This window comes from Patiria miniata, unplaced genomic scaffold (genome assembly GCF_015706575.1).
Source record: "Patiria miniata isolate m_02_andy unplaced genomic scaffold, ASM1570657v1 HiC_scaffold_3, whole genome shotgun sequence".
NCBI classification, from domain to species: Eukaryota; Metazoa; Echinodermata; class Asteroidea; order Valvatida; family Asterinidae; genus Patiria; species Patiria miniata.
Window position 1 is genome coordinate 6,202,116 of NW_024037069.1, and position 12,686 is coordinate 6,214,801.

Consider the following 12,686-nt stretch of genomic DNA (forward strand, 5'->3'; position numbering starts at 1 on the left):
ATTTAATTATTTTAATCATTTGTGATTATGTAATTAACCCCTCTTAACATATATCAACTAAAGACTAAAAAAAAAATTAAATCCTTTTTTTTTTATAAAATAATGTTAAGCGATATAGGCTAAACCTTCGACGGTCATTTTTTAAAACTTTTTTTTTTTCAAAAATGTTTTCAACAGCACATACGTACCTTTCAAATATGTTAATGATTTTAATTCTTTTTATTATTATTTGCATTGTACTTATTAGAAATATATTCCATTTAATAATTCACCCCATGGGCATTTTACCCCAGTTTACCCTATTTTATAATTTTTTTTGGGGGGGGGGGGTCGCATGGAAAAATCACAAGGCGTGGGCAAATAAATGAGTCACAGGGCTGAAACTTCAACATGTTATCGTTTCGGTTTGCGGTAACACCATGTGGTAATAACTACTGCTTAGAAGATATTAGTTCTGAGAAGAACTTGTCCTGCTTATTATATCAACTTTGCTAAGTAGTTTTTTGTTCTGTTTAGAACAGTCCTGCTGTAAGTTCTAAAAGAACTTGTCTTTGGTCTCAACGTTTTGAGAACAAACAGAACAAAAAACTACTTAGCAAAGTTGATAATAAGCAGGACAAGTTCTTCTCAGAACTAATATCTTCTAAGCAGTAGTTATTACCACATGGTGTTACCGCAAACCGAAACGATACCGATACCCCACCATGCAAAGCCTCAAATCTTATTTCAACATGTTAGTTGTAAGGCTCCCCAATTTAGATTTTGACTGCACTTTTGTTGTTTCAAACGAAAACATTTTTTTTTTTTTTTTTTTTAAATATTCAAGCAAATGATCCCAAGTACATTACCTTAATTTGAAAAGGATTTGTCTCATGCATCTACAGTAGGACATTTATGCAATGGATATGTGCACCAAGGGGGTTAAAAATGACACATATCCTACATCACAGCAGTCAACAATTGTTATATTATGCCAATAAGTCACAAAGATAAATGGTTGTAACTTGCTGTGCGAGAAAAAAAAATCAAATCACTGCGATGTAACCTTTGATAACTGCAGGCGTTCCTGCCAGAAACAAGACTTAGTGGTCGCTTAGTCGCGAGCGCGCGGGCAGGTTCTAGTGCGTACACAATGCGCGCAATGAGCGCAGTGTCTACATGTAGGCCTACATGTATACATATTTTTTATAGACTGGACGCATTGTCGTTCTAGACCAATGAAATTAGAGTGTCCAAGCACGATACAAGCACTGTAATGTACCGGTATGGTAGGCAGATAAGAGTGTCATCAAAAGTACATTTGTAAAATTTACATGTAGTTTAGGAATAGGATGTCGTGTATAGTGCTGTGTGAAACATTCAGAACTACTTCCCTTTTCAGCTGAAGAGCTCCTACTAAAATGTTACGTTCTTTCTCCTTTCTGAAAACAACCATGTACATATACATATGTACCGATAGTCCTAAATCTATCAGAACCTTTGACCATTGCTTTGGCATTCTGGGAACAAAGGTAGCATTTCAAGGAAAGTGATGGATAAGATATTGCTGTGCCCAACATTTTCAATCATTTGACAAAAATTTACTTACTAAAGTGCTCCGGGAGAGCTTTTGAAACAACCAGATCTACCGGTACCTGTAGTTGGCATACTTCCAAGGCAGCTACATGTAGGTACAATATCATGGAGTACTTCGTTTATTTACTAATTCATGGAATTTTACAGCACAAATGACACCAACATATTTTAGGAGTTAGGGTGGACGAGTTGGCCGTAGTTACTAGTAAAGGATGTCAGTATGCCAGTGAGATATATATGCAGACCTGTACATATTGTTGACACAAAAACTGACTGCTTTTGTTCGTGGTTTACAAGATGTACACGTACGTATAGTTCACATCAGTGCAAAGAAAATATTTCTGCAATTGGGCATTTCCAGTGTTATGGAAGAAAATATAAAGTGTGTGACAGAGCCAATTATCTAATTAATGATTCAGAGATATGATCCCAAACTCCTACTCTGTAATCCCCTTGGTCATTACTAGATGATATGTATAAGATTTGAAAATACATTTTCAGGTTAATTCACTGAGCTCTTAAAGTACAACAGAGGAGTCTGATTTGTAATGTTTGTGATGCTGGAATATTGCCCAATTGCATGTCAACCTGGATTTGAACATTGATAACAGTTGAGTTTTTTAATTAACCACATTTGAGAATTTGTAATAAAAAGCCGTATCCTCTCTGAGTGATCCCCGTTTGCTATTTCCCGGGACCCAATTTCATAGCGCTGCTTAACAGCCGACTTTGTGCTTACCGAGCATCCATCTATTTCATAGGGACCGTTAAGCAGTAAGCACAGCAAAAGCACGCTTAACCCCAGAAGAAAACTTTGCTTAAATCAGTGACGTAACAATAGAAATCTCCATGCGCGCGCAACCGTTAGCATGAAATAGTGCTTAAGCAGCAGCATGATTTTCTGCTATAGTAAGCACAACTTTTCTGCTTACTGTTAAGCAGTGCTATGAAATTGGGCCCTGGTCTGCATCGTGACTTTGGGCGTGATGCCTGGCTGCATGGCATAATAGGTTCATGGCTTCTGACTAGCGCCCCTTGAACAAAGATATTAACAAATTGGGGAACCGCCAACGTAGGGCTGGATAGCTCAGTTGGTAGAGCACCGGAACGTTAATCCGGAGGTCGCAGGTTCAAACCCCGCTCCAGACAATTTCTTTGTTCAACTATTTAAAAGTAGTTGGGTTTTTGATCTTTAAAAAAGTAGACTGAAGTAGAGAAGTTTATGCCAACTACTTGCAGACTCCCATGTGTGTGTCTCACTGTACGGCACAGTCATAGAACTTCGCGGAAGCTAATTAATTTCTTCCCGTCACAGGGTGACGAAAAGTACGTTTGACAAGACGATTATGTGAGAGTATACGGACATGGGATTTTATTTCCCTGTTCACTTTGAGTATTAAAAGACCGCATCTTCCGAGATTGTAGCGGACACGGACTGCGCCAAGTCAGGGTTCAGAGAACCTTTCTGAAGGGAGTTGTATGTTAATTCAACATATTTTTGGCTTTACAACGCGGTGACATTTGAAATAATTTACCCACGTTAGTGTAGTTTCACTACCGTTTTGGTTTTCAATCTACGTGCAGGTCATATGGTGTGACTCGATCAATTCAATTCAATTTAAATTTCAATGTATTTATTCCCATGATGTAAAACATAAAACTCGACTTCTCATTCTGCATTAAAATTTACATTAATTTAATTTCACAATTTCACATTCACATTTAAATTTCACATAAAAAGCATTTCCATATATAAATAAAAAAACAAAAAGTGCGGTGGCTATACATGAAATACAAACAATATAACAAAATATAAATGCATGCATTTGAAGCAACAAAAGTGCTCAAAATCTAAAAAGGGGTGCTTTAAAACAACTAACCTGATGAATTTTTGCTAAGTGAATGCTGTATATTCCGAGAAAAAAATATTCTAGGATCTACATTTCAATTCAAAAGTTGCCAAGTCATGTTTTGAATTATGCCCGAAATCAGCGTCTGGGACGTGTTCTTATTCAGCCGATTGCAGCTATACGATGTCACGCACTGAACCAATAAATTGTAGCAAGTGCATGTGCGTGTGCATCGTGTCAACGCTTGCATGCACCAGTCACCGAATTAAATACGAAGCACTAGCGGGAATTTCACAAAAGGCGTCTTTAGACGCATCGTTAGAAATGACCGCTTATTGTTTTCTTCAAAATGACAGCATGCCAGAAAGAATCATTTCACAGGGAGTTTAGTGCCATTACTATCTTTAAACCAAACTTTTCAACAGTAATTTTGTCAGTTACTTTTTGGATAGCTGCAAATGATGTACCGGGTACTCTACATACCTAGGTTGACAGAGCGATCATGAACAGAATGCCAGTGGGATAGGGATGGGAAAGGGAATAATGGCAAGACAGTTGGGGGAAAATAAAAGAGTGGAGAAAAGGAACAGGGTCGGGCTTCAAGCAGGGAGAAAGGGAACAATGAAAAGATTGGGGTAGAACAAAGCAGGGAGAAGTGACAGGACAAAGATTGGAATTTAGGCCTATGAGAGATATGGAATTTTAGAAGCTACATGTAATATTTGGTATATCAGCAACCAAATATCCGAATAGAATTTGGAAAATGTAGGCCTAAGCGGTCTTGAAGAGATAATGAAGAATGTCCACAATAATATTTTAATCATATGGTATAAGTCGTGTGGTTTTATTGTTTGTCAATTGCCACACTTTTGTCAAAAGTCAATTTGCCGCATGATATGAGAGAGCTTCCATAAGCAAAAATTTCTTGTTTAGAATTGAGCAAATAACAGCTATTCTGCTACCTATTCTGTGTATAATCTAAATACATGTGAGCTCTTTATCAGTTTTGAAAAGCGCAAGCTCACAAAAATCCCACGTGTTAAACTTGAACAGCGCATTTTGAAATCAAACATTCAAATATTCAATCAAGTCCAATTTGGAATAATTAAATACTAAATTATTTGAAAATGCCTGAAATCTGGCAGTAGTGCCTGAAATCTAAAATTCATACATACGTTCCCACTCATTAGATGTCACAGGGAATTTCTGACATCTCATAAAAAAATACAGAGATTTGAGACATTTTTCGATTAATTTTTTTTGAGCATTGTTGGCAAGAGACTGACAGCAGGAGGATAGATGGGGGAAAATTGGGGGCCGCCAAGGGGCCTATTTATAGTCTTGTTCTCGTTATAGAGGAAGTGACATCTTCCGAGAATGAAATACTGTAACCCTCCCCACCCTCCTTTGCCTCTGAGGTCATTTTACCCTGGATCAAATGAAGGCGTGAATCACTGGGGACGATAATGGAAATCACTCACTGGTGCAGCCAGTATGTTTTGGACGGTTTGTTTTGGACGGTTTGGTAGTGGAGACCTTTCGTGACCTCTTAATTTTGATCAAGTATGGACATTTTCAGAGACAAAAAATAAGTGAAATACATGTGTAAATAGTCTTTACATAGTACATGTACCGGTACACGTGTAGATCATCATTATTTGATGTAGTAATACTAGTTAACTATTTAGTTGCTGTTTAATACTGCCCTCCTCTTTACTCCTTGTAGCGTCTGAAACTGCCTGATCACCTTTTTATCAGGGTCAAGATTTTTTTTCAGAATTTTCCTGATTTCATGTTTTTGTTTTGCAGGATTTTGCCTGAGTTCATGATATTAAAGAATCCCTTTTTGAAATCTGGAATCCCTGAGGTTTTAACGAAAGAGCGTTTTTACCTTTAAAGGGGAAAGAACAAATGAAATGCATATTGTGAGGAGTGCCTTAAAGGCAAATATAAAAATATAATATGTGTGCTCTAGCGACCCAAAAACCATCCACCGATTATTTCAGGGATTTTTAATTTTCCCCCACTCTCAACATTGCTTTATAGATTGACCAGCGAAGTAATCATACATGTGTACTGAAGTTTTTAACATGTCTAATGGGTTAATTGTGAGGTGAATAAGATTAAGATTGCCTCCTGAGATTAACGTACAGGGTCTTAGCTGGTGTAATATAGTCAGTATATATAATTTTTTACTTCTTTCTTGCAGCTGCGAAGCCTCCGATTCCCAACAAGCCTCCAGTTTTCAAGAAACCTGCTTTGAGCAGCAGTCAGGATGGTTTAAACAGCAAACCTGGCGTACCCCCCAAAAAAGCAATCGGCAGTCCACCGAGAACGACGCCCAAGCCTAAAATCGCCCTCAAACCCTCCGAACAGTCCAGAATGGATAACATCTACGATGAAGTTTACCATGAGGGGATGGAGGGGTCTGAACCAACTGGGATCAGAAATGACAGGGCACCTTCTAAGAAACTGGAGAAGTTTTTTGGTCCAGATTTTGTTGCCGGCAAGCAGGCTGGGTCTGGGGACGAAAAGAGTACGAAAACTGGGAAGGGTGAGAAACCTGTAGTGGATATCAGATTCAGGAAGATCTCTGCCCCAGCCCGGTCAAAGACAGTCGACAGGGAAGGGCCGTACGCCGTGACACCACTCCCGGATGCAGACAAGACTGAGTCCAAGAAGACCAAGAACCCAGCCGAGCAGAAGACTCGAGAGATCTCGGACGGGAACGGCAACAAAGTGGTGTTGCGGAACTCCGGCGGCATGTCGAGCGGCGACTCGGGGATCGCGGGATTGCACCTGGAGGCTTCCGGGATGAAGAGGATCATGAGCAAGAGGGAGAGACGCATGTCACGCCGGCTGCTCAGGCAGAAGATCAAGTCCATGGACTCGGATTTCACGGAGGATTCGGACGATGAACCGATCGGTGCCGACTCGGACTTTGACTCGGATAGCTCTCTGGAAGAGCCAAATGTGTTCCTGGATGACACCCACCAAAAAGCCTTTGAGGTGCTCACGACGGAACGGACATATGTAGGCACTCTACATCTCATAAGTGAAGTAAGTTCATGATCATTTCCAGGTATGCTGTACTCAGTTCAACAGAGGGAAGTTTAAAATGGAACTTGGATGTAGACCTAGGTTAAGTGCGTAACAGTTGTGATTATTAGTTACCCAGGCTGACAAGAAAATCTTACTGGTCAGAAGGCTAGAGAGTTTGGGAAGTATGGGACCAAAGTGTGAACTCTACATGAGTTACCTAGCTTCAATAGACCTCATGGCATTTAACAAGGTGAAATGAGAGGGCAATGGTTTTCTGTCTCTGGGATGAAACCTTTTATGTAACCATTGTTAAGAAATTTAAACAAAAACATCAACTGAGACACCCACAACGCTTAAGGTCTATAGAAGGGGGAGTTCTAGTCTTATCCTTAAAAGCCAGTCACAAGTCAATTAAAACGAGCCAAGTGAGAAGCTATTGATGTACACTGCGACACAGGTATTCCTTTTGCCCTTGTTCATCCCATGTTACCAGTGACCTTACTCATACTATTGACCCAAGAGTGACTGGTGATCTTTCTTGCGCTTTGACTTGTGATTTACATACATATATACGGTACATGTATGACTGACTTGTGATTAAGATTTTTGATTGGCTTTTGATTAACTTTACTATGATTGACTTGTGACAGATTTTTGATTGGCTTGTGTTGACTTGCGATTGACTTGTGATTGATTTGTGGTAGACCTGTGATAGACTTACATGTATGATTAACTTTTGACAGACTTTTGATTGACATGTGTTGTGACTTATGATTGACCTAGCTTGGATGGACTTGTGATTGACTTGTGATTGATTTGTGGTAAACTTGTGATAGACTTATGATTGACTTTTGACAGACTTTTGATTGACTTGTGTTGTGACTTATGATTGACCTTGGATGGACTTGTGATTGACTTGTGATCGACTTGTGACAGATTTTTGAGTGACGTGTGTTGTGACTAATGATTGACCTTGGATGAACTTGGGATTGACTTGTGATTGGTTTTGGAGAAACTTGTGATGGAATTGTGATAGACGTTTGACTAATTTTGATGAACTTTTCATTTGACTTGTGTTCTGACTTGTGATTTGACTAGTGCTTTGAGTTTGACGAGTAATAGCCCAGAACACAGCCATGGTAGTTCCAGGTTGACTGATGGTATTCCTACGTTTATGATTATTATTGCCTCGTTCATTTCTCGCCAGATATTTATGAAACGGATTGAAGAAGAGAACAAGGAGAAGGCCTGGTTCAATCATTCGTTTATCAATGAAATCTTCTCCAACATAGCATCCATCTACCAGCTTCATTCGGCCGTGCTGCTACCGGATCTGGAACAGACGTTAAAAAATTGGTAAGCCCCACTGACCTCTAAGTTAGGAGCAAGTTCAAGCGAGAACCGGGGTGGCATGGGTCGCGCAGTGCGTAAAGTGCTCGCCTCTCACCGCTGTGCATGGCCCGGGTTCGATTCCCGGCTCAGGTCATACGTGAGTAGAGTTGTTCCTTGATTCTCTCCTGTGCCACTAGAGTTTTTCTGCGAGTTCCCTGGTTTTCCTCCCTCCGCGAATATCAGCACTAAGGCACCTTTACATGCCTGACCATGCTCGAGACCATGGATGGAAATACATGTAGGTCAACAGCCGAAGACACAATTTTATCACTAAAAATGGAAACAGGGGTGGGGGAAAGGGGGAGTGGAGGGGGAGGGGGCCAGCTAATAGGGGGTTTAGTAGGGGGTAGGTGGGTGGGAGGGTGTGCATCCTATTTAGGTCATGTTTTTAACTCCTCCAGACACCACAGGTCTAGGGCTTGCTTGCATCTCTAGGGGCATGGGGGAAATCAAACTTACTAATCTAGTTAGGAAGCAGACACCTGAAGTGCCTTGAACTGGCTCAAGTGACTTGTCTGTGTTCAATCAAGTAGCCTTTATAGAGGCCATTTATGTCTACCGGTACATGTACCTGTGTAAATTTGTCAAATTATCAGTAGTCCAGAACTTTCTTCACATTTTTGAGACCTTTTTCATCTGAGAAAAAAAAAAGCTGACTAAAAGCCTGGCTTTTCATCTTACCGGTACCACTTCTTCAACAGACGATTGTTTGTTCTATTTTGTACATAAAAGTGGGAAGAACACATAGAGTCATTTCAGTTCATATACGGTTTGTGATTTGGCCAGACTCTGAAATGGGTCAAATTGATTTATAGATTGCTGTATCATGAAGTAATTTGTCTGATTTGGATTTTGATCAGGGAGAAGAATCCGTGTCTGGGGGAGGTGCTGAAGAAGAACGCTCCGTTCCTCAAGCTCTACTCGGACTACGTCAGTAACTTTGATCATGCCATGAAGCAGCTGAAAGATTTGACGTCCAAAGCGCCCAAATTTGCCGCCAAGCTTGTGGAATTGCAGGTGGGTTTCTAGTGCCACGTTAGGGGACACCAACAATGGATTCTGAAAGTTCACCCCCGGTGGCGCGCTTCTGGAACCCTTGAAGAGGAAAATGAATGTGCAAAAATTCTAAAATTTGCAATTATTTTGGATGCATTGATTTATTAAGAAAATCACCCTTGAAAAAGGCCATTGTAAACTTGTTACTAGCATTTCAACCTATGGAAACTGAAAAATCACCTGACGTGAAAGAGACAAATCGTACCAAAAATCTATAACTTCCGAAAATCTCAATTACATGTGGACTAGTGGAACACAGTGTACTCGTACAAAGATGAAAATTTATGAAATAATTTTGTGGTGATCATTGGGTGAAAACTGAAAGTGAAATACCGGCAGGAGACTAAGATGTATTTTACCCGGTAGGTTATACAACTTTTTTGAATAAACTTGAAGGATTCATTAGCATTTACATACAAAATCTAAAGCGACCGCTGATAAGGACTGCATTCAAACCAGCCCGACTAAATCTAGAACCCATCGGCTGTAGGTAGGTAAATTTTTCGTTCTCATGCAAATACGCGATGTAAAAACAAAACTCGAAGGAACAAGGAGACCTAGGAACAAAAGTGCCGGATGTGAAAGGTCGTTTTTACCGATCTCCAAGTGATTTCTCATTTTGTCTTGAGGAATACCAAGGTAAAATTAAAACATGAGTGTTTCTTGGGGTGATTACGGTTAGACATCATTCTGTCAAAAATTATGGCAACAGAAAGGGCAACCCAGTGTTAAAGCGCATAGGCAGGCCACGCGAGGGTTCGTGAAGCTCGCCTCGTGACCTTTTACTTCTGGCTCTATTATCCACAACCGTATATTCCCTGTTTGCATTAACAACCATATTGTTTGATGAATGATAACATTTCACTTTCAGTTCTACGTATTGATACAAACTTATTATTTTTTTTCAACAGCAACATGAACTGTGTGGAAATCTTGCGCTTCAACACCACATGCTCACCCCAATACAGAGGATACCCAGATATGAACTTCTCCTAAAAGGTAATGTTGAAAATCAAATGTGATTATACTCAAGAGACATCCACGGAAAGCATTAGGGCGTCCCTTTGTAATACGACAGTTCTCATTTCCGACCGACCCTTTTTTTGGCTCCTGACCGAAGAAAAAAACCTCTTTTTTATGTCTTGAATTTCTTACCTAAAGAAAAAAATGAAGAAATATGGATGATCTGTCCAATTTCGTGGCAAAAACGCCCAACAGTTTGGCGTGGTAAGGATTGAGCTGAGGTACGGTGCCAGCAACAGGCTTTGTTGTTAGCACTATGTACGATGTTCGCTGGTCCTCATTACCCTGTTGTACGCGTCAGTTTGCGTCATTTTATTTAGCCTTTTGATGTCCTATTGTTTGTACCCCATTTTTTTTCTTTCGACCGACCGACCCTCTTTCAGGGCCAAAAAAATATGAGATCCATAGAATTACAGAGGGACGCCCTTATATAAGAATAAAGAGGATTAACAGAAATGATCGGATCTGAAATAACTAAATATCTATTCACCAATATGGGGCTCCATGGACTGGTTGAGTCATAAAGAAAGTGACCTGGAATAATGATAATCGTTTCCCCCTTAAAAAGCAATTAAATGTTTGACACACCAACGAAGCATATATTATTAAACGAGCATGCTCTTCCACTCATTTGAAAAAAGGAATTACCGAAATCGATCCATGCTATGAGAATTTATGCGTATTTTACTGAAAGAGTCCATTTTCACAGCTGTCCATGGTACGCCATTTGAAGCTATTGAGCTGAGTGAGAACCAGGGATTACGCACAGGCATTCAAATACAAATATAATTTTTGTCAAGACTGAAACATTATTTTTACTGTCAGATTTTGTGTTTTGAATATGAGGAATGTTTTTTTCTGAAATAATAATGTTGATTTTTGTCTATTTCCTGTGCTAATGTTCGTTCACTCATGAAGGCAGGAAAATGCCCTCGTTTCATTGTACTTGCATGGTAAATAATGTTTGTATTAAACTAGACATAACTGTGAACATAGTGTGCAAATTCCGTGAAATTTTCACAATTACTGGTAAAAATGTACCACATTTTTTTAAAAATATTCTTTTTTTATTACATGTAGGTCACTTTCTTTTTGACTCGCTCTGTAGAATGGTTTTCTCTACCAACTGAGCTATCCATAAGCCCGCCTGTGGCCGATAATTATGATAATTACAAGCCACCACTTGTTTGTGATGTTTTTATCTTTCTTTTTTGGTTCTCTTTCTACCCAGAGTACTTAAGAAAACTGCCAGATGAATCTAAGGACAAGGCAGATGCAGAAAGTAAGATGTCCTTTTTATTTCGGGTTATTTAATCATCCTTTTTGTGGAGAAATTCAGATATTTACTTATAACTTTAATAACTGAGTGTTTTATACATGTACATGTATACATGTATGTACCTGAAAATGTTAACTATTTTGGGGGGTAAATAAAAAAGTACAAATGAAATTTGCCGCTGAAATATTTCAAAACTGCAGTGCTGTAACCCAACTACATTTTAACCAAATTTGAGTCTAAATATAAATTATTTAACAAATAAATAATATAATATTAAATTAAATAATCAAATATTCAAAGTCTTCTTTTAAGCAAATGACATCTCACATTTCCCGGCCGTTCTGGAATGTCAAGAAATTTGAAAATAAATCTTTTTTGAAAACAAAATTTCTATAACCTTCTTTAATCTTTGTATTGTGTTTTTATCATTTGCAGAGGCTCTGGTTATCATATCGGGGGCAGCACAACATTCCAACGACATGATGAAATCCATGGTAAGCATTTAAGCAAATTTGAGCACTAATTGAACAAAGAAATTGACTGCTATGGCATTTGAACCTGCGACCTCCTGATTACCGTTCCGGCAGTCCAACAACTGAGCTATCCAGCCCTATGTTGGTGGTTCCCATTTTGTCAGTGTCTTTGTTCAAGGGGCGCTAGTCAGAAGCCATAAACTTGTAATATGCCATGTAGCCAGGGATCACACCCAAAGTCACGATGCTAGCCAATGCTGCAAACCTGAGAAATAGCAAACAATAAAACTAATTATTTGCTATTTCCCAGGTTGGCAGCATTGTTGCCAGCATCGTGACTTTGGGCGTGATCCCTGGCTACATAGCATATACAGGTTTATGGCTTCTATAACTAGCGCCCCTTGAGCAAAGACATTGACAAAATGGGAAACCAGTTGGTGGAGTCCCAGAACGGCAATCCGGGGTCACAGGTTCAAAATCCGCCCCAGTCAATTTCTTTTTTTCAACTTTCAAATGATTACTTTGCACCTAGTCAGTTTCCCTTTGTGGTTTATTTGTGAATTGGAGCAACTTGGATTCAGGAAATCGTGGTTAAGCACGACTCCGCTGACTTTCATGGAATGCAGGCTAGTCAACGATGGTTCAGACCAGGTTATTGATGTTGGACTCATTCCTAGTTATCAATAGATGTCAAGCAGTGTCTAGCAAGCAGTGAATTAGTCGAGTCCGTCACAAGTCCTGTCCATGGATATAGGACTTTAAAATAAGCACCTTGATAATTTCTCTTGATACATGATGACCTCATCATGACGTCACATATTTTTTAAGTCTTTAACATGCCCCTGTCTATGTACATACCAAGTTCCATTACCAAGTTCCAAGTTGATATGCCAATGTCTCCCTAATGTCACAGCTCCTATTTAGAGGCAAATTGTTACTGTCGTATATAGGCTAGATCGATTAGTCGTGGTCCAAAATATAAATATACCAAAATTT

The 12,686-nt window shown here is 39.4% G+C and overlaps 1 protein-coding gene and 1 non-coding gene across 2 annotated transcripts in view; both read left to right on the forward strand.

Annotated features, from left to right (window-relative positions):
* The window catches only part of LOC119738676 (FYVE, RhoGEF and PH domain-containing protein 1-like), a 47,226-nt gene that overhangs the window by 22,056 nt on the left and 12,484 nt on the right, over positions 1–12,686 (forward strand). The window contains 6 exon segments of the mRNA XM_038213588.1: positions 5,635–6,485; positions 7,675–7,823; positions 8,720–8,876; positions 9,827–9,914; positions 11,170–11,220; positions 11,653–11,711. Coding sequence (XP_038069516.1) covers positions 5,635–6,485; positions 7,675–7,823; positions 8,720–8,876; positions 9,827–9,914; positions 11,170–11,220; positions 11,653–11,711 — 1,355 coding nt within the window.
* On the forward strand, positions 2,652–2,724 carry Trnan-guu. The gene has a single exon. It is a non-coding gene; the product is annotated as a tRNA-Asn (tRNA).